General features: G+C 42.1%; 1 protein-coding gene across 1 annotated transcript in view; it reads right to left on the bottom strand.

Moving 5' to 3' along the window:
- The window catches only part of LOC113023569 (sodium/potassium/calcium exchanger 3), a 64062-nt gene extending 37334 nt beyond the window's left edge, over positions 1-26728 (bottom strand). Inside the window, exons 1-2 of the mRNA XM_080302629.1 lie at positions 23757-26728; positions 18083-18214 (exon numbers count right to left, since the gene is read on the bottom strand). Coding sequence (XP_080158755.1) covers positions 18083-18214; positions 23757-23961 — 337 coding nt within the window. The 5' untranslated portion in view covers positions 23962-26728. The remainder of the gene's footprint in view (positions 1-18082; positions 18215-23756) is intronic.
- Between the last annotated feature and the right edge of the window lie 126 nt (positions 26729-26854).

Below are 26854 nucleotides of genomic sequence, written 5' to 3'. Positions count from 1 at the left end.
CGTGGATGTGATTGTCAGGTGTGTTGCCTTGACAGAGTGAGCAGTTGTTGGAAGCTGTGAAACCCATCCTAAACATCCGTTGACCTGTATAGTACCGATGATGTAAAGACTCCGATGACAAGATTTTGTGATATTTTGTTGCACAAGTGAAATCCTCTGCAGTCTGTAACCTGTGTGTTTTTCTCACTTTGTTGCACAATGAATTATTCACTCTGATCAGACTGTCATTTAGCAAAACGTTTACATGGTTACTAAGGTGACAATTTTATGCAGAATAATGCCTCAGTTGATCTCCATTAGCAAGTCTGCAGAGCTGCACCGAAGATGAATAATACGTAAAAATGCCATTAATGAATTCCCCACTAACTCACTCCACAGAGAGGTGTGAAGAGCAGCACATCTTCTCTGCTACTACACCCAACTTCCACCGTACTAATGCTCAGTTCTCCTGACTCACTAACTCTCCTCCATCCATCCTCCTCACTCATTGTCTTCATTCAACAGTTCCTCAAAGTACTCCTTCCATCTTTTTCTTCTTCCCTAGTATTCCAGTCTCAAATACAACACACTATAAACCTTTTCCTTTTGCCCAGTACTCCTATTTTCTTCATTATATCCCACTTTTTCTTTCCTAACCTCTTGGTGCACACAATCAACGCAATCATAGGGGTAAAAGCAAAACAACACCAGTCGTAGAAGACAAGCAATTAAGTAACAATAACTAAACAGGAAAACTAACCAAGACACAGAAATAAACTAAACACAGAGAAAAGACACAAAAAGAAAACAGAGAAAAACTGATCAAACTAAGAAACTCTAGTTATAAGTTCTAGTTATGTTCTGTAAAGAGGTGACAGTGAAAATTTAAACAAACAAAGAGAAAATTAGAGAAAATTATTAATAAGCATTCAAAGTCCATGAACTCAAAACCCTGGTTTTTGATCTTAAACATTCCTCACCAATTTGCTCCTTTAAAGATACAGTTTTAAAGACCAGCAAAAAGTGAGTCATAGAAAATCAAAGCACTGACTCATTGGAAAGAACAATCCCTGGTTTGACTTTTTATATTGCTGCACTGCCACAGACTCACTATAATCAGACAGAGTGCGGGGGCCTCCTCTGTAAACCAGTCAACAGGTGTTTGGTCTTAGCCACATGTATGTAGAGTAAAGACTCACACTGGCCTATAGTTGCAGTGAGGACTGAAGAAGGAGTCTAAACTGAGTTGTTCCTGTTTGACTAAAAGATTAGGTGGCCAGTTTAAAAAAAATGAAATAAAACTGTGATGATGAGCAGGTGCACAGTTTGGGTTCAGTAAACGGGTAAAGCTGGAGTAGAGCTGGTAGGTTTTTACCTTTGCTTTAGGCTTGTTTTCAGCTCAGCACTTGCTGTTCTGGTGTGAATGTGTTTATGTTTTTAAAGTAGTGCATATTGTTACCTCAAACAGCACTTCTGGGACTCTACCGCATCCTCAACCATGCAGAACAATCCAGGACAGCGTGTGGCTGTTTCAACGTGACCACAACAGCCACAAAAAACATTCATGAGACTTCTGAATTGATAGAGGGAGATCGCTTCAACATTGTTTCCCAAAACTTCACAAGAATGCCAATCAGCAGGGAATGATTCAGCTCAAGAAACGTGAGAGACCGCCACACCTATACGGGGTTACTTTGAGTGATTACTGCATGAATAAAGTCCCCTGTAGAATATGACTCACGAATACAGACAGATTCATCAGAAACGGATTCACGATACTTTACAAATGATCATGTGAATTCTTGACTTTGACAACCCAAGAAATTTCTGCTCAATTTGAAAACCACAAAAAAAGTGAACAGTGAACAAAAACATGAACTCTTAACATCTGCAAACAAAGATAAGATGGCTCAACCTTTACAGGAACATGATTAGAGAAGAGTTACAACAAGAAGTTATGATGCTGAATAAAGAGGAAATTTGACAGCGATACCAGACGGTAACAAACAATCACATGATACATATTCCATCATCAGTCAGTCAGAACTTCTTCATGGGAACCTTTCTTTCATTTTGTGCAACAAAGACAAAACACACACAAGCACCACCCATGCACTGACCACACTGAAGAGGAAATAATGCAAAAAAAGAACAAAAAACCCACAAGAGAGTCCTGCAACGACTGCAAAACGTAGTGGAAATAAATGTGGTCATGAGAAAACACGTGATGCAGAGCAGGTGTACAGTTTTTCCCAATGTATAAACTGGTACCCTGACGTTTTCAACCCAGCACGAGACCTCATTCTGGTGTATTATTCTGGTTAAACAAAAAGGGAAATGCATCTAAAATAAAAGCATAACAGGCACACAATGATTTCATTGCACTGTCGCCTCACAGCAAAAGGATCTTGGCTCAAACCTGCCAGCTGAGGCTTTTCTGTGTGGACTTTGCATGTTCTGCTGGTGCCTGTGTGGGTTCTCTCCGGGTTCTCTGGGTTGATTGGCTGTAGGTGAGAACGTTTTTCTTTTCTCACTGTGTCAGCCCTGTGGTCGACCTGCCCAGATGCACCCAGCCTCTCACGCTATGACAGCTGGGATACATGCTAGCCTTTTATGGCTGAATTAGATAAGCAGTTAAACAAATGTATGAAGGAAGAAGCGTTTGTGCTACAAAGTTTAAAGGTCAAGTCCTACTGGAGTTATTTTTTAAAGTGCATTTGTTAGGAGAGCCTAAGAGCAGATAATTTATCCTTTAGTTGTGTGATTTTCTATCTTTATTATAATGGCATTAAAACATTTCATATTTTACAAACAGCCAGAAGAATAAAAGTTGTAAAATAATAACAGTAATGACAGTATAACATCCCTTCAAACTGCAAGAATCGTAAAAAGATCATCTGTGTGATGTGATATTGAGCTGATGTGAGAATAGCTCAGGGTAACAGTCCAGTGTATTCACAGCTGGCGAGAGTGGCCATCCTGTGTGCCGCCTCCTGCACGAGATACTCCACACGGAGCACGCCGCGAGCGGAGACAGACTGCTACACATGCCATCTGATCAGCTTTGTCTTTCAGCTATTCTTTGGAGAAATCTCTAAATAAAAGAGGGGAAAAAACTAACCATGTCACAGCTGGCGTGAACACATATTTGTTTTCAGTTGAAGGGAATAAGATCACTGATGCGTGGCTCAATCGTCTGACAAAAAAACAAAAAAAAGGGCTAATATTTACTGTGAAATGCACAGCCGCTCAGCTGTAGCGTAAACACAGTCATCTCTTTCAAATGCAAACAGCTCAGGGTTGTGAAGCTCTCTGTAGGAGAGCAGTGTGCTCGATCTCACTAAAACACTGAAATGTGCCTTTAACCGTTGCATCTCTGTTGTGACAGAAAAAACTGGAAGGGTGAGAACGAGAAAACATTTTTAAATGCAAAACAGATCCTTAAAATAGCTGCCTAACTTTAGCTGCTGCACCATATGACTTGGAGCAAGGCATTCTGGGAGTTTAAGTTGACTGAGGTTGGGAAGAGTGTAATGATGACACAGGACGAAGAGGAGTGACGGTCGCTGTCACCTGCTCTAATGGAATCTCGCACTCACGAGGACAACAGGCAGAGGCATCGCGGCACGAAACAACGAAATAAAGAAACAAACGATTAAAGTTTCATTCCCACCCATGGGGACACGTAAGGGCTCATCCTCCCGTACATCCCGCGTGTACGCCGAGCGCACGTGGAGAGCTTGGGGCCTGTTCTGCACATGCTCAGTGGGCGACGATGATGTGGGCTGACACATCGCATGTCGTGAGCGTGGCTATTGTGCTGAGTAATGTGTGACATTTAAGGGCTCCTGCTTTTTGTCCCTTGCTGCGTTGTTTATAGCATGAACACAGTGTCTCCACAAACATCTACACACACAAACACAGACACACACTTATATTACAGGCATGCATGGTCTGAGCATGACAAATCTTTGTATTAATAACAAATGCCTCTATATCTATTCTGCTACAGCTATGTTTTAAGTTGATGTATTTCTTGAGGATGGGATAATATCCTCACCTTAAACCTGCTGTTACAATTAAGGAATACATCCTGAAATATAATATGAGCATTAGTAAAAATCAGGCTCAACAAACAGTGATGCAGCATCACTCAGCTAGACAACGCACACTCACGAGTGAGGTTCTGCTGCATTAATAAGATAAGCTGCGTCAGGCTCTCTCTGATTTAGTTCAGCAGGTAACTGATGGATCAAACACAAAAACAAGTTCCCTTTGCAATAATTCATCAGAGCCCATCATGAAGTGACGAGAGTTAAAAAAAACATCAGAGGTTTTACAAGCTGGGAAACAAATCACCTTTTTAGTTTTAATCTGCTGCAAAAATCACCACTGTACCATCATACCTTACGATAAAAAGTCTGCACTGGACTGAAATAAATGATTTCTTGAAGTAAACCCAGCAGCTCGTGTTTGTTTGTTTGTTGTTACTGTCCTCTCAGATCTCAGTGATTAACTTGGCGAGTACAAAGCTGTTATTACGGTTAGAAACGATGCCAGCACAGCTGAAATGAAGCTGCAAGTCAGTCAGGACCACTATAATCAAAAGAATATTGGCTGCAGTAATTTATATTTGGCTTTGTGGGTCTGCTCTGGGACCTGCTCGTCCCAGCAGCGAGAACATTTCTGACTGAGTCTGAAGCAGCATGAATAGGAACAGCTGAGGGGGTGTAGGGTTGCAAAGTGGTTTGCAGATGTGCAGCAGCTGCAGGCAGGGTAAAGCATATCACCTGAGCCATCAGCTGACGTAGGCCGGCATTGAGATCAGCTGATTTTGCTCCTCCTCGGTTTTGAAACAGCATTTCACAAACCAATGGGTGATGTCACAGTGGCTCCGCCCACCATTTAAACTGTCTGTGGGCATATTGAAATCCACAAAGGCTTGTGATTTCATGGATGTGCTCTTGAAACTTTTTATCAGTATGTATTGTATAAAGCTGATGCAAAAAAAAAATGAAACAAGAAATCACAAGATGATGGTGTAATCTCAAAGGCGGTTTCTGTGAAGGCGCCAATTATCAGCTCTGGCACAGAAGATCTCTTCACTGAGGTGGCACCAGCTGAAAGTTTTTGGTTCCTGCGGTTTCTAAAATAGCCAATTCCAGCGTCATCCCTTCATGTCACGTCAACGAGATCAATCCGTGCAAACACGGTGCAAAGTTTGGGCATACTGACGGTGACTCACTGTTAAACAGTGTATATCACCATGGAAACACAGGCGGCCCAGCGAGCTGGTTAGGTTCAGTCTGTTTGGAGCTTACCTCCTCGTGACTCATCTCTGTGGAACAAAAATGGCAAAACTGCTGCATTTAGATCAGATGAATGAGAGCAGCGATTCAAACTCCACTCATACAGTAACTGACAACACGTACATACGAAAGGCAACAGACTCTGAGATTCAGGTTGACTCCTGTGATCAGTCACTGGAGAGGGGACACGTGTTTGCAGCTTCACCACAACCCTCGTCCTCTCTCGATAAACCTGCAGGCACCACGAGAACAACATCTGAAGAGTTTTAGTTCTGTGCTGACATTTTTCTTATGAGTGACTGGAGGAGGAGATTGTACCCACATTCCCATTACCTCAGCAGGAGGGCAGCTTAGCTTTGAATAGAAAATCTTTTCACATCTGTGGCGACACAGTACTGCATCCAAAGTTAGAGACCAATAACTTTCACATTTACACCGTCTGCACTTTTCCTTCACTTCTTGAATCTTTTTAACACTTTTTATTCATTTTTAATTACAATCTGACTCACCCGGGTTTTCTCGACAGTATATTAACATAACCGCACAATCAGCTGAGTGTACAGTAAATATTCTGTTGGTTGGGGGTTCTTTTATTACTCTGCTTTATTGACTGTCTTGCATTACAGATGTGTGTCACTTCATTTCCCATCGGAGGCAGATGTTATCTAATATTAAAGGTACCCTGAGGAATTTTTGTTGTAAACAAACAAAAGCTCAGATCAAGTTCACTGCTTCACACCAAAATGCATCTTGCACGCCTGTGAGGAAGCGTGAAGGAAATCGCTTTTGACAGTTTTCAGTAAACTGCTGGACACTTCGACAGGCAGAACCTCTCTGCAGTCCTGATCTCATTGACGTTTAAGTCAGTTTACATGTGGCATCTCGTGGTGTTTTACCTCCTTTACTTCAATTTATAGCACATTTCTGCCTTAATAACACAACAGGCAGCACGGTGGATCAGTGGTTGGCACAGTTGTCTCAAAGGAAACAGGTCAAGGGTCTGAACCCTGCCAGGACGCTTCTGTGTGGACTTTGTGGTTTTTTAAACCAGCTCCGGGTTTCGATAAAAACAGGTAGAGTTTCACAAGTAGTTAAAAAAAACACAGTGAAAGCATTAGATGTGCTGTGGTCAAATTAGTCAGCTTTGCTTTGGAGGGTTTCTAACTGAGTGAAGCCACCCAGAAGCTTCTGCACGGAAGCCATCAAATTCTCTAAGTATTTAGAAACGTGCTTCAATAGCTCCTTTATTCTCTTTACTGTTATTTAGGCAACCTTTTTCCAGTCTTGTGCTGTGCAGTTCTGCTGACGCTGTGTGAATTGTGTTACTTTTGCTTTTCATGTCAGCTTGAATCGGTTTGGCCATTCTACTGGACACTTTCTCTTCTCTTCTCTTCAAAAAAAAAAAAAAAAAAAAGGATACTTTCTCTTCTTTGGACGATTATCTGAAAATCATAGAGATGGTTCTGCAAGAAAACCCCAGATCAGCAGTTTATGAAATACTGACCAGCTTGTCTGGCACCAACAACCACAGCAATCCAGTTAAATCACCTTTCTTTCCCATTCTGATGCTCAGTTTGAAAATCACCCTCTTTCTGTCCTCTTTCAAACCGTCTGTCTTCTCCGTCTAAAATCTGAACATTGGCATTCTCAAGAGAGCGACCTTTGCATCTGCATCTGAAGGATAAAGGTCACTCTTTCCAGGATGCCAATGTTCACATTTTGGATGGATAATACAGATGGCTTGAAAGAGGACTGAAAGAGGCCATCTATGTCCGCTGTGAACAACCATCCTTGAACAGAGGGCGGAGCTTACGACACAATACATCACCTTATAGGTTGAGGCAAGGTTTCACCCAAAACCTCTGCTGAGGTTTTCACACCTTGGCTGACGTGATGAGATACAGTCGTTGGTGTGAAGGGACAACTCCCACTAAGGTTTAAACACCTGGGACTCTCCAGCATTTGGTTTTAGAACTGAAGAAGCTTCTCTGATGAAAAGTCTTTAAGAAACTCAAAGAAGTAGAGTCGGTTCTCTTTCCAAGCTCCTTACAGTCCTGCCTTTACATTAAATATCATTCATTCATTGTGTTTCAGTCCCAGAAAGACTAAATAAAGGCAGGGTCTTTGGTGTGCATTCACCACAAATGTGACGTGAAGTTTCTGTGCAACACATTTACATTCAAAGTCTATGCAAAGACTTTTTTTCACTGAATTGATGCCACATGATGTCAATCTGCATCTGTGCAAGTTAAAAATATTTCATCTTGGTCCACAATGACTTCAGGCTTGGTCACAAAAGCCTGAAAGAGCAGCGATAGGACCTTTTAAACTCACTACATTTACTGCTCTATGTTATTCTGCTTTTTACTACTTTCCTTGTTACTTTGTAGATTTTAAAAATACCAATCCAAAAATATAACACACTGTATTATTATTTATAGTTAGCAGCATCTCCTTGATTACGATCATCTTGAGCTGCAACAGTCATTTATATAAATTCATTTTAACCAATTGAACAAACAGTATATTTATATGATTGTGCATCAGAATTATTTATGCTTTAGATGCATGTATAGTTGTATATTAAGTATATGCGATTTGGGGGTTTTGGATCACAGTATAGTAGATAATACTATATAGTACATAGTATAGTAAAAGTACATTTGTACTATGACTTAGGTAGAACTGTTTTACAACTTTACTTTGTTTAAACTCTTGTTCAGGCTTTTTCAAGTAACCATACGAAGGTCCGAGGCAGCACATCAGCCTTTTATCTGATGATGTCGACACTTATGATTTTAATGATGTATTTATTTCTGACGATATATTCTGATGTCCTGTTTTTTCCCTAAACCTAACCATCAAAAATGAATGCCTAACCCTAACCCCTACTCTAAGCCTAACCATAACCACGTGTAACCCCGTCACTAAAGCCACATTTTGAGTCTCAAAAATGTCTTCAAACTTATGGGGACCAGGATTTTGGTCCCCATAAGTATAATAAACTTCCAATTTTTGGGCCACATGGAGATATGACACACACACACACACACGTCCTTTCAATCAGCAGTTAATCTCCAGCATTTTACATGTAAGGAACCAGATACAGTTTTCACTGGCTGATATTTCAAAGCTATGAACAGACAGGACTTTATAATCAGCTGTACATCCATCTGTTATTTATGTTTACGTGTAATCACTTCTCTTTCTTTCAGTAGGACAATAATTCAGTTTAGCTGTTTACAAATGCTTCCCTTGGTAGAGCTGAAACTGCCAGCTCTACCATTCGGGAGCCGTGGATCTGTCAGTCATCATCAAAGCCTCCTGGTCGCTTGGCATCTCTGTGTGAAGAGCTCATCCTCAGAAAAGGCAATCTGACAGATTGAAATATTCATCCCCATAAAGCAAATCAAACACCTTATCAAACACTCTCTGTTCTTTTAATCTTTTAGGTGCTGCTGTGTGGCACATACACGCCGCCTGGCTTCAAAACTGTCTCCACAGAAGTCAGTTTTTAAATTTACTGCAAACCACGAGTCTTTGTTAGTGTCACACCAATTTAAAATGAGGGAGAAGTACTTTCTTTATTAGGGAATTCCATCCATCCATCCCAATAGTCCCACAGCGACAGCAGCTAAACATGGTATTCCTGACATCCTTTCCTCCAGCTGCTATTTCCAGGTATATTTGATGGATCCCAAGGTTTTTATAGGCCAGATGAGATCTGTAATATGCGCAGTGACTTCAGGATCTACCCCAGAGCACCAAAAACCCTTAAAAATCTCCTGGCGTCCTATGGATGTAAAACAGCAACACTTTAACTACAACATCAGGATTCAAGTCCAGGACTTTTTCTTATTTTCTGTTAGCTTTTATCCAAAATACCCAAACTTTAACAACTGAAGCATATCAAAGAACCAACAGCTCGGTAAGAAGTTTATTTGTACACCCAGTGTGCTGTTCAGAGCAAAACTTTACGTGGGAGCTTTGGGAGCACGACAGTAAAGAGGGATGTTCGTGGCTCAGGAAACAGCCTCAACATTGCTCAGTCGCAGTCACAACCAGCAGGATGAATCTTTAAAGGTGTGTCAAGTCGCTTTCGCTGCTGGCAAACAACCTGAGCTCTATAATTCAGCAGGAGTAAGATTTCCTCCACACGTGGCGAGCGGATGAACACAATCAAAGTGAGAGGAAAACAGCATGAAATGTAACGTTGGATGAGTTTTGTAGGTGCAGGAGACGCAGAGTGAGGGAGAACCAGGAGGAGCTGATGTGGAGGGTAGTTTCTGCTCAGCTAATTGCTGTGATGGATTGGTCTTATTCCCCCGAGCACGGAGCTCCTGCAATAACAAGACAAGATGACTTTCCCAATCTGCACATTAGGCAGTTATGAAAGAACTTTGCCTCCATCTGCAACTGTTAATATGCAACCCACTCACAGTTATTAATGTAATTTTAACAATGGATTTCTCTGAGGAAATCACTCCTCTTTGGGTCAGTTTTGCTTTTGATTGGAGGGCTTTTGTTAGACATTAAAGGAGAAATCACTGGATTCTGCCTTGATTAATTCATCAGCTGTGTTGTGGTGATGCTTACTCAGTTACCTCTGGCACGTGGGGAGGAAGCTGCAAGATGCCCACGTGAAGTGAGGGCATCCTCCAGCCCCCTGTGTATGTATGTGCACATCTGTGAACATACACGCTAAGCAAAACAGCACACCCTCTCCTCCTCGCTGCTGAATCCAGGGCCAGCACCCTCGCATTAATCAATACTATTCTTAACAGTTCATCTACACACACACAGCACATTTCTCACAGGGAAGCCCTGATTAAGTCATAGCAACCTCCTTTCCTAAAATGGAGCATTGCGTTGAAGCTGAGCTGAGCTGAGTGGAGAGGAACTTTAATAACAGCCACCGGGGAAAGACCCCTGGAGAGAGCAGTCACGTGTACGGGGTACCCAGACGCTCTGTCTAATCACACAGCCAATGCTACTGTACACAGAGATGCTCAGGGGGGTTACATTAAGCAATCTGTTTGCCAATGTGCTGCAAACTGAAGGAAAAGCTGTGGGGATGTTTTTGCATGATGAAGTGCATGTGAGCGTGCGGGTTCGTGGCCGTGAGCTTAAAACGTACATCTTTTCAGATTTACTGCGGATAATCGTTGCCCATTTACTTCTTCTAAGGTGGACTTTTCTTCTTTTCCTCTATAGGTGTAGGGGCATCAAAGTAAAATGCAGCCACTTTGTACTCGATGGTCTCTAAGTGGAGACCTCCTTCAATCCTGCCTGGTCTTATCCATGGTAGAGGCTACAGCTGCCTATGTCGAGCCATATTTAATCAGAGGAGCCACACCCCAAACTTAATACTTAAATCCGGATGGATGAGCTGTTAAAAAAGTGAAGTGAGAAAGTATTTCCAGTAACCCCAAAACACTAGTTGACTAGTTGAACTCCCACTCACCCGCAAGTATCCTTGAGATGTTGAGGTTTTGAAAAAGGTGTCAATCTGGTCAGTCCACATTCCTAACCTTAACTAAGCTCTTGAGCTGTTACCAAAGAAATAGAGTGGAGATACAAGCAGAAGAAATACGCTTTGGTTATTTGGGAGGACTCTGAGTAGAACCCATATTCATCAACATCAAAAGGAGGCAATTGAGGTGTTTGGATATCTGAACAAAACGTCTTCTGGATGAACGCCTCTTAGATGAGGTGTTTCGGGCAGGGCCTCCTCTCAGCGCTATGCCAGGACACACTGGAGAGATTATGTTTCTCGGCTGGTTTGGGAATGTCTTTGTGTTGCCCTAGAAGAGCTGGAAAAAGTGGCTGAGGGATGTTTGGACATCAGCTTTGACTGCCACCTAGGGGTGGGTTTTTATAATCGATTTATCGATTAAAATCGATTCTAGCTTGGATAACGTAAAATCGATTCATTAAAATCCTGAATCGATTTTTTAATATTAATTTATTTTGCCCGAAATGCCAGAATCTCAGGTGAAAGATCACAAAATTTCAACAACCACCAAACAGCTAAGACAGTAAATGAGAGCAGGTGCACGGCTTCTGCACAAAGACGTAAACACACAGCGCCGACGGATCAGGATCAGTTAGATGTCGCTTTTCTCAGCTGACGGTCGGGGCTGAAAGCCGACAGCTCGCTGATTCTGATCCGCGGGTCCGCGCTGTGTGTTTACGCCCTTTTTGCGCTGATCATATGGCTGTTAGTTTGATCTCTCTCCAAACAATATTGACCGAACCAGCAGCAAAAGAAGATCCAAACCACGCTTCACATAAACATCGTCATGAATTCCCTCTGACTTTTGCTGACTTTTCAGGATAAAAATCACACTTCATGCACAGCTCTCTCTCTCGCTCTCTCTCTTTTCTGCATTATTCGCTTGCTTGTTACACACAAGTCTACCGTTGTTTACAGCGCTGTCGGCCGACGTTTTTTTTTTTCCCTTTTACTTACTTCCGAAAAGTAAACCTAATTTCTGCCGTTCAATATTGAACAAATTTAAACTTTTTAAAATTAAGCAAAATGCAAAACGCTTAGCCGTGTCTCTAATAAAACCGCTGTAACTTCAGAGGGTATGTTCATATGTTGATTAATGGTTTTCTTTCGTTTTTGATGTACTGCAGAATATTTTTATAAAATCCCAGAACAGGAAAATCACCTTCATGTTTTTCTGTGTTTTATCTTCAGCTACTTTGACACAAAGGCATCTGCTGTGATGCTCACACCTTTGATAAAGTCTTGCGTGTGTCAGCTTCCTTTTAATAGATACAAAAATATGTAAATGTACTGATCTGAATTATAATATTTCTGACTGTCAAAATTTCCCAGAATCGAATCGAATCAAATCGAATTAAATCGAATCGTGGATCGAATCGATTCGGGACCTTGTGAATCGGAATTGAATCGATTCTAGAAATCAGTGACGATACCCAGCCCTACTGCCACCTTCACAACCCCATATAAGCCATTGGTTAGTAAGGTCCTGCTTACAGCATTGAGCTAAGCTTTTTTTGTTGTTGTGATGTTTGGAAACCAAATGTGAAGAGAACGAGGTCGAAAAATCTTAATCAGTAAGACGGGAGACTAGCAGAAACTCATCAGGAAATTGTTTCCTGAGGCCCTCAGATTGGAGTGAGCAGTAAACCTGGTTTCCCATAGATCCCTGCTGGCCATGAGAAAGTATTCAGGTACTTTTCAAACCAGGAAGCAATAACTCATCTTTTATATGCAGTCCATGGCCATTAAATACTTCCTCCAAAACAAGAAGCAAGTTTGAGACTAGTTTGAATCAAATAGTGACTCAGCAATGACTGGCTGTCATTATTCATGCATGGAAGGGCTGGATCTGGGCAGCAAAGTCACCAAAATGAAACACTCTTGTTTTTCATGATAAAAGGAAGGTCAGGAGCCGCACAGAGAGGGCTCATTCTAAATAAGACTGCTCGTTCTCACCTACACAGCAAACACACAGCCACCTCTCTACAGACATTTTCTAGGCAAACTCTCCTTGATATTTTCAGAGCATGGCCAAAAAGATCAAATGGGCAAAGAAATAATTACCAAAGGTGACACATTATTCTCAAACGTTACTACCAGCCACTGGCTGTGCTTCCCTTTCTTTTTCCCCTTGACTAAAAAATGGCGTGGTGATGGAAAGAAGGCATAAACAAGTGCCTGAAATAAAAAGAAGCAGCGGGGTCCTCGTAATTAAAATCACGAAGAGAGAAGTAATGACGAGTATGATAGCTTGTTTCATGTGTGGCTGGAAGGGGAAATTAGCAAATGAGGGCCTCTCTCGCTCTCTCTCCATCATCTTTCGAGCACTTGATCAGCAGGTCTCTAATTTCAGGCAACAATCAGTCAGTGCCTCTGCCGCGCTGCATCCTCCCAGAACACAGAGCTCATGTTGGGATACTTCCTCATCAGCCAGCCTTGTGCTGTACACTGTGGCAAGCTGTGGAAATAACTCACACACACACTCTGCTGTGCACAAATGCATGTGCAAGCTGCTACACGATCCCACACGAAACCAGCTGATCACTTGATTAGCCGTTTGAGTGGAAGTTAATAAAACCAGTCCCGATAGTAAATTAAAAGTTGCACAATGACATGGATGGAAACACCAGCTGCTTTTCATCCTCAGAAATGCTGAAATTTTTGCTTTTGATGTGAGACTATGCAAGTTATGAAGAGCCCAGTTTCCACCACAGGAACTTTACCCAGAGACAAGGAACTGAGTGCATTTCCATCACATTGACACGGGTCTAAATTCACTTCTTGGAAACTGTAAACCATTTTCCACAGCAGGCTGTTTTTAGTGGAGCCCAACCTATCAGGAACCAGATTTTCCTGACCATTTGTGAGATGGATGTCTAAGTTGTAATTTGGGATAATGTTGGTGCAGCACACTAATCTCTGTTAAACAACAACAGGTTGCAAAGAGGAGCTAACATACTGTATTTTGCACCCCCGTTCACAACTTTATATTTTAATTCCAAGGAGCCAGACTTTCTTTATTTCTTAAACTGGTCTTGAACAATAGTTTTTCAGCTTTCTGAAGATCTTTACTTTAGACATTGTCTACTTTTTCACTCATTTTCACTCAACTCCTTGTACCTGACCATTTTCAGAGGATTTCAGAGGATTGAATCAGTTTTGTGTCCACACATAAACATCACAAAAAATGTCTAATTGGACAAGTGGCCTACAAAAGAAGACGCATCAAGTTTAAAAACTACCTACTACAGATCAACAATATCTGAAAGCCATCTTCTGGAGAAATAGCAGCAAATCTAGCTACTGATCCATCTACTGTTCAATAGAGACTCATCAGAAATCAATCATCAATGACAGGGTGGCTTTCAAGAAGTCATTTTTCAGGAAAGGAAACGGAGAAAAGCCGGAGGTATCCCAAATGACATAAGAACTAGACTTAAAATCAGTGGAGTGAGATTTGGTCAGGAGAGAGGTACAACAGTGACCGTCTACAGGCGTCTGTAAACACGGTGGAGGCTCTGTCACGTTTGAGGCTGAATGTCAGCCAGTGATGTTGGAGATCTTTTCAAAATTAAAGGAATTGTGAACACAGAAAAGTCAGATTCTGAACCAACATGTGGTGAAAGCTGGCTGATTGATCCCAAACACACTAACAGAAAAAAACTTCCCCAGAGCCCGGACATTAACATTATTGTGTTGAATCATCCTGACAGAAGATAAAGAATTCAAAGAAGAGATTTCAAGAAACCCGGAGAACTATTCCTGAAGACTACTAACAGAAATTACAAGAGCTGCCCAAGAGAGTTCACAGCGTGCAGCACTCATTTAATATTTTCCAAGGAAATGTGAAGAAAAAGAGGTGTGTGCAGCACTGTACAAATCAAAATACTGCACAGTGCAATGCTAGGGTCTCTTCGTTAATGGTGCTATATTTGTTCTGAAGGAAAAGCAGAAAGGTAAACGGTCTTCCTGGATCAGAAGACAAACAGCAGAAAGAATGGGTGAGCAACATGAGACAGATTTCCCAGTTTGGAAGGCCTGCTAACATCTGGAGTGCTGCTTCAACTCCTTGGTAGGGCTGTCGAGATCAGTCAAGGGAGACATGGTGGTGGAGTTATGGCAACATGTTCAAGCTAACTAACTAACCCTAACTCATGTGGCGCATCCCCTTACTAAGATCAAGCTGTGTTCAGATCCTGGACCGGGCTCTGTCACTATAACGACTGGCTCAGGTGTGGAGTATAACAACGGAATGAGAAGGATGTACCAAGCATTTTAAGAAAGTGCTTGGTATAAGAACTGATTAGAGACCTCACATCTGCACTGAAATCCTGTTTCCTGGGACTGTTTACCCCCCACCACCACCAGAATGCTAGGTGAGCAGTAATTTACTGTATATGAGCTGCTTCTGATAGGCACTTGGAATCACAAACATTATCTTGAGTGGTTGTGATCACCTCCTCCTTAGTACTAAGATAGCTATGGGCTTTTTGGCCCAAGCACTGCCTGCAGATATAGTTAGTTATACTTATCTATGGGCCTTTACAGACTACTTTGAGTCATGTGTCTGGCTGGCTTACCTCATCCACAGGTCCACCCAACATGGGCCAGATGTCAGGTGTGTTGTAGCAGCCACATCTGGGCTGCAGAACAATTTTCTAATGTAACAGATTTATAAGTGCCAGAAGTGGCTAACATCAGTCTGCATTCTTCTATTCATCAAAACGTGCTGCTTTCATTTCCTAGAGTGTGAATTGACCACCGATAGTTGGCGAAGATTCTGGTTTTTCATGCTAATGCAACCATGAACTGCTAGCCTCGTGAACTCTTGAGGCCATTCGCCAGACGTCTTATCCTTCAGCGGACTATTTTCACATACATCACAGGTACAGCACGACGCCCCACCGCTAATAACATGGTGTGTCCTCTTTGGAGATTCCTTATGATTCACTACAGTGAACAATAATAGCAGGTCTGCGATTGGACACAAACTACAGCTTCATCCATGACAGCGTACTAAATAAGTCTCCTTCATATCCCTACTTACTATGTCACTGATCTACATAAAATACATCATAAAATACAAACATGTACTGCTTTCTCTACTTCTTCTACACATCCTGCACTTTTCAAAAACACGCCAACAATTTCCACTCAGAGGTCAGATGTAGGATGACTCAACAAGTTCTCATACGAGTACGCCAAATGTGCCTTAATCCAGATTCAAGCAGAAATGACTAGAATGGCGCAAGACTTTCATAAAATAGAGGTTATTTAGCAAAAACCTTGCTGTCCTCAGGAGGAATCTGGGGGCTGAAGCCACCGGAGCGTGAGCTTTAAATTTAGCAGAGAGAGGAGAACAGCTACAGTATAATCAGCAGGAGAAGGGAATAAGTTGAACCTTGACCTCGGCTCTCTTTATAGATGACAGTGACGACCTTGAGAGGGTGAGAAAGGAGATTGATGATGGCCATTTTGCTTAACGAGCTCACCAAGGACCGCCTCACCCTCTGAAGGGAGGACAATCGTCTCCGCTCAAGGTAAGAGACAAATGTCACCTTTCTCCACATCACTTATAGCAGCACCGAACGTCTCATTTCAGTCCATTTACTTTTAAAAATAGCAACAGAGAAGCTGATGGTGAGACTACAAGGTTGCCTAAGGATGCATTACACCCACAGACTGTATATGAAAGATGGCTGTAGTCAAATTCCCATTTTTAGCATGCTGGATGCTGCAGTGTTGCACGCTTCATTAGACAGTTTGTTGGATAAAAACAGTCTAATTGCTAGCCTCGTTAGAGAACATATTTCTGATATAACTAACCCGACAGGAAGCCACATTCCTGCAAAATGATTCAAAAGGCACCAACAGCACAAACACAGTCCACAGATCTGGTTCGGTGACTCCAAGTAGCTGAGGTAAAACCTAGCAGACAGCTAGCAGCTACTGCCATCTGTGTCACCATTCACCTTTCGTCAATGTTTCCATGCCTCAAACTTTTAGCTTTAATTCTTTAGCTTAGATATAGAAATATTTATCCCCTCTATGGTAAAAAAGGATAAATTATTATTAAGTGTTAAGGTCCCGTTACACAGTCCTAGAGACTGGTCAGGGACCCCCTGGAAACCACCGGCCACTAGAGAAACATGTGTATCACCTGACCAGTTGCTGGAGGTTGCTGCCAGGCTCTAACATGAAATTGGTTGCAAGGAGGTATACAGTGTCATACCAACACCCTCCTTGTGATTAGTCCTTAGTCACTAGCAGGTTGTCATGGTCACACATAGTTTGCATGAAAGCTGTCGACTTGTCCATAGAGCGTATATGTGAATCACACAGATACCTGCTAATGGACAATTAAAATAGTAGAATTTCACTCATCAAAACAGGATCACAGACTTCTTGGACAGTCTGCACTGCACAAAAAGCCATTTTACTTGTCATGTTAATAAATATCTAAAAGGCACCAACATCACAAACCCTCTTCAGTAACTCCAAAAAGCAGAGTTGAAGTGTAGAAGATGGCCCCCAGCTGTCTGTGTCAACAACATCTACGCACGGGTTCATTGTGGTCTTAAATAGGTGAGATACAGCTGTCACAAAGTGGCAACTCAAAGCTGCTGTAAAGGAGGATTTTAACATGTGGGGTCTATGGGGACTGACCCACTGTTAGAGTCGGCCTCAAGTGGCCATTAGAGGAACTGCAGTTTTTCAGCTACTTTAGTTTCTCCAATCAGTTTAATGTGATGCCGAAAAACTAATTACAAGTGGCTGATTTCTAGCCTTGCAAAAGTGACTTGAAACTTCACAAACGAAGCATCCTCACATGTTCGACGATGACGGGACAAAAAGGTTGCCGTGGAAACAGGGTTTTTTTTTTTCTGCCTTTTAAAATCTGCCAGGAAAAAAAAATGTGAGGGGAAAAAGAAGGGAAAGAATGACAGAGAGTCGGTGTGAGACAGAGAGGGGAAGCTAGGTGCAGGGAGTGAGAATGAAATCTGCAGGATCCTAAAAAAATGTGACGAAGGCTGAGTGTGAAAACCGCTGAGGCAGCCAGAATGTCACCGCCTGCTGCTGCGTGCACTCGTGGGAAATCATCTGACCTCACAATTTGGGTTACCCCACATTAGGAAGTCAAAATGTGGGGGTGGGCAGAAGGGACAGGGAGTGGTGAGGATGGTTTGGTCTCCCTCTCTTTGTTCTGGGGAAGAAGAAAGTGGGGAGAGAGGGAGGGGGGAGCGCACTTGGGTGTCCTCTTTCTTTCATCTTGTCTTACCTGGAGGAGTGCAGTTCTTTGTTCCTTTTTGTAAATCTGTCTCCTCGCTGCTGTTGTTGTCCGTGTCCTGCAGCAGCCTCCTTCCGATCCACCTCTCCTGGTCCTCGCTGCTGTGGCTGGAGACATCAAAACCTGAATGGAGACAAAAGAGAGTGATGGGAGGGTTCAGTGCAACATCCAGATACAAATTACTGAACTTTTGTCACTAAGGAAATTTAGCTGCTTCTAAAAAACCTTGAAGTTCATTGTATAATATACTGTGTAAGGTTGCTCCTCGTGCTAGTCAGACTCCAAGATGTCCATTTGACACATATTAGAAGGTGCTACAATGCAAAAATGACATACAGGGGCAGGCAGCTGCATGCAAAAACATAAGACAGGCTTGAACATATACTGGACATGGCTGGAGGAAAAAAACGGCATAAAGTGTTGATTTTGCAAAGTGAGCTCTTATAGTTTTGAAACAAGTGCACCAAAGCATCTTCATGCAGGCCATGTTGACAAATTTTAGCTTAGTGTAAAATATTTTTTTGTTACTTTTACTGTTTTCTTACATTTCATTTAACTTTTATTTCAGGTAATTAAAAAGATTCTCTCACGTTTAGCTTTAGTTTTCTAGTTTCATGTTAATTAACTATTATAACCTTGGTGTGGAGTCTGCATGGTCTCCACAGTCCACAGACACGCTTCCTGGTTAACTGATAATGCAAATTTGGATATAGGAGTCAATGGGAGATCGTGTTGTTGTCGTGTCTGTCTCCAGTCTGTATCCTCTCTGTACCCACTTTCACTCCATTTCCAACCCATTAGCCTGGTGCTGGGAGTGAAAGTGAGGTATAAGCAGTCTTGGGTGTAACATTTCCCAAACTGTAATCACATTAAGTCTAACACATCTAGGTTCTAAATTCAAGAACCACACTGAAGTTCCAAGTCCAACACTTACATGCATTCTTTAATTATTTGCACAATAGGTGGATGGAACAAAAAAATAAAATAAAAGCTCAGTGTGGAAGAAACAAACATACAAAACTAGATTTTCAGCATCACTCGGAGACAGGATGTTTCTAATTTTAGCAATGTTGAGCAGATGGAAGAAAGCGGTCCTACATATTTGTTTAATGCGTGTGTTGATGGACATATCCTGGACTCCAAGATTCCTCACAGTGTTACTGGAGGCCAAGGTAATGCCATCCAGACACCATGTTTGTACGATTTTAAAAGCCACATACAAAAATCTCAGTTTGTCTGAATTTAGAAATAGAAAAGTAGAGGAAAATTGGAAAAATAGGAATTAGAGGCCTCTGTGACTCGTAAGACGTGCAGCTTTTTCCCCCCAAATAACATTACCCAAGGGAAGCATGTTTAATGTAAACAGCAGTGGTCCCAGCACTGAACCCTGTGGAACTCCAAGGCTAACCTTTGTGTGAAGAAGACTCCCTCTATCCCTGTATCCAGTTGAATCTATCAGGACACAATTCATTATTATACCAGTAAATGTACATTAAGGTTCCTTATTTTATGAGTATTTCTTTCATTACAACTGATAACTGGCTTTAGAATTTGATTGGCATGTTAAATCACTGGAAAATATACAAAACTTTTATTTTTTCTTCCCATTTTTCCTTTAAAAGCGTCATCACTTGAGCTGAATGGATTCCATTTTATAACTGTTATCCCATCATCGGACATTGCTCCGGGAGGCTTCTCTCCTGTCAGGAATCTTTTACTTGTCCATAAAGATGCAGATCAAAGGATTGAGCATGTCTCTGAAGTGCAGCTTCTCCTTGGTCAGGCACATGTGTTACTGGGAGTGATGGGAATAACAGCGTTACAAGTAACAGCGTTACTAATTGCGTTACTTTTTTCAGTAACGAGTAATCTAACTAATTACTATTTCTATCGTTACAACGCCCTTTTCGTTACTAACAAGAAAATGCAGTGCCGTGGCGTTACTACTTTTCAACAAACAGATGGTTGAAGCCGTCTTCAGTTTACCGCAATCACTTTCTGCCCCACGATCACTTTTTCCCACAACACCTGGAGCTCAGGGAGCAAAACAATCGCATGAGTGCTGCTGTTTGACTGATGATGAATAAAGTAGTCGTGGTAAGCCAATCACATGACCACTTCAAGATGACAAAGCAACAAGGTGATATATACCAGTTTATAAACTGTGTTGATAGGCCACGTAAAACCAAAGTCATGATAAATAATATATACGCGACGTTTTTTCCTCAATAGTTTCGTCACGTTTACTGTCTAAGGACAGCGCAGCGAGACCTCTCTGCTTATGAGCAAAAAATAAAAAAACAAAACAAAAAACAGCCTGTTGGTGTTGGTGGAAAAATGCACCATGTCGACCAATCAAAAAATGATATAGCGACATGACATTTGGTTGTTTAGGAAGAGGGGGAAGTTTTAGGAGTGATGGAGAGAGAGAGCAGAAAAAGAGAGAGAGAGAGAGAGAGAGAGAGAGAGAGAGAGAGAGAGAGAGAGAGAGAGCAGAAAAAGAGAGAGAGAGAGAGAGAGAGAGAGAGAGCAGAAAAAGAGAGAGAGCAAGTTTGGAGATGTGAGAGATTTGTGATGTTTAGCGTGTTTGGAGTGTGTAGTTAATGTGTTGTCTTGTGTAGTTAGCGTGTAGTGTTGTGGATAGTTTTGTGTTGTCAGAACAATGGGGCGACTGCTGTCTCCAGGTAGAAACAGGAGTGATACACCTGCTGCTGTCAGACCTGCAGGTATCAGGCTGTGATGTTTCCTTTATAGTGGACAGAAATTATTTCTTTTGGAGTGGCACAGATAATTTGTGTTACTTATTTAATGCAGAACACCTGAAAAAAGAAACAAGAGGGTAAAAGGTAAATGGCTGCAAATAACTTTGTGTGCGTATGATTTTAAAATTGACAATTTATATTTGCATTTAAAGTTATAAAATATGATTCAATAAACATGTTTATGGTTGTTACAGTAAAAAATATAACTTTTTCTACTCGGATTTTATGTTTTTTGTCTGATTTTAGATCAATTGTGTTAATACAGTATGTCAAAATGAAAACATAACTTTAAATTCAGACACGTGAGGTTGTGCTGAAAAGGATGATACCAAACAAGGCAAAGGAAATAGTTTTTAAGGGTGAAATATAGAGGTACAATTCAAAAGTAGTTAAAAATGGCCAATTATACCCTGGACTCCAGAGGGTTAAACATTTTTTTAAAGTAACGCAATAGTTACAAGATTCTAAAAGTAATTAGTAACTGAGTTACTTTTCAAGTAATTAACTCATTTACTTTTTCTGAAGAAGTAACTAGTAACTATAATTAATTACTTTTTCAAAGTAACTTGCCCAACACTGGTTACTGAGGGTTTAATCCACTGCAGTATCTCCTGTTAGTCTCCCTACATACACCTTTATCACACTGACACTAATCTCTAAGTTTAATTTATCGGTAAAGAAGACTTTTCTCCACTATCCTCCATGAAATGCTGTGAAATTTGCTTGTTTTCTCCTCAGAAGTGGTTTAGAAGCAATCCTCTGAGACCTCATGGACACATCCTCCTTTCATTTTCACTGACATCATTTTGTAAAGATGGCGTGCTCACCGTTGATCATCATCCTGCTCTGGATCTAAATCCTAAAACTTTCCTCATTTCCATGTTTACATACATGGACTCGGCTGTATTCCTTTAAGCTGTTAGTTTAGCAGAGATGTTGCAGATAGCAAAGTGCATGTCAAGCATTTTGATTTATTTTTAATGCCCTGTTCTGCATTCTTTGCCACATTAAAGTTTGATTCTTTATGTAATGTTAGGATAGTCAACAGCTGGAGCAGAGCTCCACAGATGTGTCAATTTGGTGCTTCCTCCTTCTCCTCCACCTCTACCCTTTATCTCCCACAATTCATACATTGAAGGGGAATTTCATGATTTTCCAAAACTAAATCCTCTGGGCGGGTGGAGCAACAGTGCACAATGTGGGGGCTCCCACTGTGGCTACATCTGCACATTCTTCAAGAAAGCAGCAACACCAATGAATTAATTTCATACTTCACAGAGCTCAGCAGAAGCACTATGGCCTTTCTGAGGTGTGCGTGTCAGCGGTGCAATCTTCCTCCCACCCTCCGTATCTTTTACCATCTTGCACCGGGAGAAGAAGAAGAAGGAGAGGAATAAGAAGGGAAGCGCGGGAATGATTAAGGCGGTGAGTGCTCCACTTGCGGAGCCACAACACCAAGCTTAAATTGGCAGAACTTCATTAGGCGCATCATAAATAATCAACTTTAATTGATATTCCAGTGCGCTGATTAAGAGTTAACATGAACACAGCAGGACAGGGTAGATGCATTAAACGTGTCGCCTCTTGTTCTCGCAGAGCTGCTTTTGCGTGTAACACAGTGGGGAGGAAGGACCGATGATGCACAAATCACGAGCGTATGAATATTCACGAAGACCTTCTGTCCACAGAAAGTGATAAATACTTCTCACTTTAGCTGAGTCACACAGACAAAAACAGAGGAGGAACATGCAGGCATCAAGTCGAGGCGTGCAGATGTTGTGCTGCTGCAAATCATTTCAGCAAAAAGAAATCCTATCAAACCACATCAGTAATATCCAGTGAACCATATTATGTATGCAGACTGTTTATTGTGTGCAAGCTGATATTACATAAAACACCTGTAAAAGTATTGTCATGATTTGCAGAACAAAAGGAGGCGTCTCAGATTTCCCTGTTTTGAAGTGTTTCATAAGGATCTTTGTGTCTGTGAGTTAAAGCTAACTTGATATATGCGCAAGTTTCCAAAGACTTCAAGTATGATACTTCTAATGAGAATTTTACTGAAGAGACTGGGGTGGTTCAGCGCTTTGTAGCTGCAGAAGTTAAAGCAGTTTTAATCATTTTATTTCCAGGCTGTTCTTTAATTGTGAGGTTATCAAGTTTAAGATTTGGTGCCACACGTTACCAAACTGAGCCGCAGAGACACTGCACACTTTTATGTAGGAAGGTGACTTTTACATATGAACGCGTCTTTCTTCCTGTGCTTTTATTTTATACGACTCTTCTTTTAACATCTCCACCGCAGAGTCTGTAATAAGGAATGGCTGGCTGATTGATAACCATTTGCAGTAACCTGGAGAGGTGCAGGCGGGCTTATATACCCTGGGGCTCGCTGCCCTCATTTCCCTGTCTGCAGCTGAAACACCTGAACACGCAGGATCCTCTGCATTCCTCAGCCATGAATAGTTTCCCATAGTTGAAGCTCACACGAGTGCGCATTATACGGCACTGTACCGCATGGGTGATGACGTTTGGGTACAGTTGCTAAGTTAGAGGAATATTAACAACATGGAGCAATTCGACATTTGAACATTACAGTTATTTCTACTTCTCTGTTTCTTGTATCATTATTACAGTTATTAGCAGGTTTCACTTCGCTACTCATTCACCCCTCGTTTCCTGATTGTTGACCAAATGGAATGCAGCCAGCAATAAAGTGTCTGTTTTGTAAAAAAACACACACAATATTTACAACACTGTACATTTCTACAGTTTCCGCGATGCCGTGTTTAAATTCTGTGTTAGATGGAGAAAGGGGGAGGAAATAAAAGGCAAACACGTGGAGGAAGTAAAAGAGAAGGCTGTATCGCTGAGGGCGAATTCAGCAAACGCTGATTTCTCACCTGAATTTTCCGCTAAGGAGGAAAACCCTTTAACGACCAGGAGCAAACCGCCGAACAAGCAGATCTGGATTAAAACCAGCTCCTTTCGCCGTTTCCGCCGCGCTTTCACCTTCTTCTGATTCGGCATCACTTGCTTCGCCCGATTCCGGAGTCGGATACCCGGCAGAGACGTCCCCGCTTCCGCTGCTGCCACATCCATGCGCATCCAAGAAGTACCAAAAAGAAGCGAAAAGGAAAAGAAGAAAACCCAACGACCTCCTTTAATTCCCGGGGAACTGACTTCTCTCCCGGAGACGGGTAAAGAAGTGAGAGAGGAAGCGGGCAGAAAGTTAAGATTGGCACCGCTAATGGGATGCTGAGGAAAAGAAAAAGAAAGGAAAGAAAGAAACGGACCAAAAGGCTTCGAGCTGCTGCTTAGAAAAGCCGGTCTGTCTTCTTATGTCATGTTGGAATGTGGTTTTGGAAGTGGTAATGCTGAGGAAGGCTGCACAGGATCTCCATGGATGCGTCCGTCTGCTGAGAGGAGGAGGAGGAAGAGGAGGGGGGCGCAGTGACGGCACTGACACTCGGTCCAAAATCAGCTTTTATCCTGATTCTGTGAAAAACATACGAAAAATAAAAATTAACCTTTTTTATGAGCACAGGCTCGATATTTGTGAGTAAACTGGAACCTTAACGCATTCTTTTTGTTTCAAATGTGTTCAATATCAAAGATGTCACAGTTACCATGAATTCAGCAGCTGACATCAGGACATCCGGACACGCCCACTATAAAAGTTACGCCCACGAGATAGATGCACATCTGTCCAGGAGCCGACACACACTGCAGGTGTGTATCCTGCAGTCTGAACTAATGATCTAAGTGGAAAACAGGCAGTGGCCACCAAGGCTGCAGGTCCTCTGATGGCCACATGAGGCCGGCTGAAAGTGAGTGGGTCCCCACAGACTCGCGTGTTAATTCTCCAACTTTACCACAGAATTTATCACCTGTTTTAAAGGTGTGGGGTTTTTTTTGTATCTATAGTAACTCTACAGGGATTCATATTTTATACCTCACCCCTGGATACAAGGGTGCTAGCTAACGATGAGCCAAAAGCTACAACACAGCACACATTCAGTTTGGCTCCTCCCCCCTGCAACCCAACTGTCTTCTGATTGACTGCCCCTCATAAAAAGAAGACAGCGCAAAACTGATCCAAATTTCATCCTCTGAGCCACACAGTTTTTAACTTTGGACGTGTTTACCATGTTTACCATGTACAGATACAGTACATACATGTACAGTGTTGTAACAGTGAATATGTGACAGAAACAAGGAAAGGCAAATCCATCTTTTATTAGAAACCTTTATTAAAGTGTGAATAAAAGAGCAACCATGCACTGTATTTGTGTGTTTGTGTCTCCTGATAAGCTGCAGATGTTTGATGGGTTCAGTTGTGTCGTTGACTGCCCTCTCCTGGGATTGTGTTTTAATAAGACCACATTAAACAGCTTATACTCACAGAAAATTGAACAATAATAGTAGTATAGAGTTCTTAAGTTGTAGTTTTCACTTAAACCACTCACTCACACAGAGCCGAACACTTTGACTACGCCTTCAAGGCTTCTGTAAATAATACCGGTATTAATCTTACTTTAAAATATGATGATATTATGGTCAAAACTAAACATCGGCCCCTGTGAACATGGATTTGAAAAGAATAAAAAAAACCCAGTTTGGTTCTCTTCACATATCTGGTCTTTTACTACACATCTATCAGATCCGGGGCAGATTAGATGTGCTGTATTTTCTTTGGTTATACAACAGTCGTTAGGTCATGTGGATTGATTTCTCCGGTGCTGCTTGTACATGTTGCCTACTTGTTCGCTGCAGATAGTTCTGTGTCCACAGAGATGATACGGACCACCGATTCCAGCATGTCTCTGCCATTTCTGATGGTTTTTTAATGCAGTACTCTTTGAGTGAAGCTGAATTTCGGGATAATGGATAATACTTGATCCCGGCCAAGTGGGTTGCTTGATTGTGGGGCCTGAGGTTTCATATAAATAGCACTGGAAACTTTCCAGCAAGAATGGAAAAAAGTAGTCAGGGCTCTAGGCAACTGGTTTCATTGTGCCTTATTAACCCTTTAGAGCAAAGAGCCCAGAGTGATCTAAAGGCAACCAGGATACGAGTGACACTTCTACATCGGTTTCTGATGTGTCCTGGAAAACGTTCTTCTAAATCAGTTGGGAATTGTTTACTCTCTCGTGATGATGCCAACATGATTCGAGGCCTTTAAGCTGCCATGAAACCGGGCCTGTCTAACCTCCAAAGCTACATCAGACTCTGCACGGAGTTACTAAACAAGCTGAATTCCCCCAACCTCCCAGACGTAAGAAATAACTGTGGGGAAGGAGGGAAGAGGAAGGAGGAGGAGTGGGTGGGTGGGGAGGAGGAGGGGGGCAACAAATTAAATCCAGTTAAATTGTTTTTCCATAGCCAGTAGGCTTGGCAAAGGACTCGCTCACACACACAAGATGTAAGATAAGTTGTAGAAAAGACAAACCAGAAACAGTGCGGCTTCAGATGTAGGAGAATGCCTGGAATTTAACCCAGTTTCCCATGTCCGCCTCACACCGCACCCACTGCCCTGCCCAGCAGCTCAGGACGTCCACATCCACACACGCAAACAGGTGATTCCCCACAGCGAGACATCTGTCCTGCACCAGCCCTCCCCTGGTCAATAACCCACACAGCCTACCTCCTCCTTCCTCTGGCATTGGGATCACAATGCAGCCACTGCAGAGGAAAGCTGCAGTTCTAGCAGTTTGAAACACCAAGGCTAGGTAGCTAGCTAGCAGACATATCTGGGTCATGTCTTCCCTCTCAGATAGCTCCCATATCCAGGATGCAGCAGCTCCTCTTCCTCTCCACCGCAATCTCAAATCAGAAGGAAAGGGATGAGAGGGGTATAGCATGGTTGGCCAGGAATAGCCAACCAAAAAAAGAAGAAAACTAAAGTTGGGACAGTACAGAGGCCAGGTGGTGATGCTGAAAGTAGAAATAAGGCCAAGCATCCCTGCGGTTTGCATTAAAATGAGCAGAATGCAACACA

The sequence above is a fragment of the Astatotilapia calliptera genome, chromosome 6 (assembly GCF_964374335.1).
Source record: "Astatotilapia calliptera chromosome 6, fAstCal68.1, whole genome shotgun sequence".
NCBI lineage: Eukaryota > Metazoa > Chordata > Actinopteri > Cichliformes > Cichlidae > Astatotilapia > Astatotilapia calliptera.
This window is presented reverse-complemented; position numbering and strand designations above follow the sequence as displayed.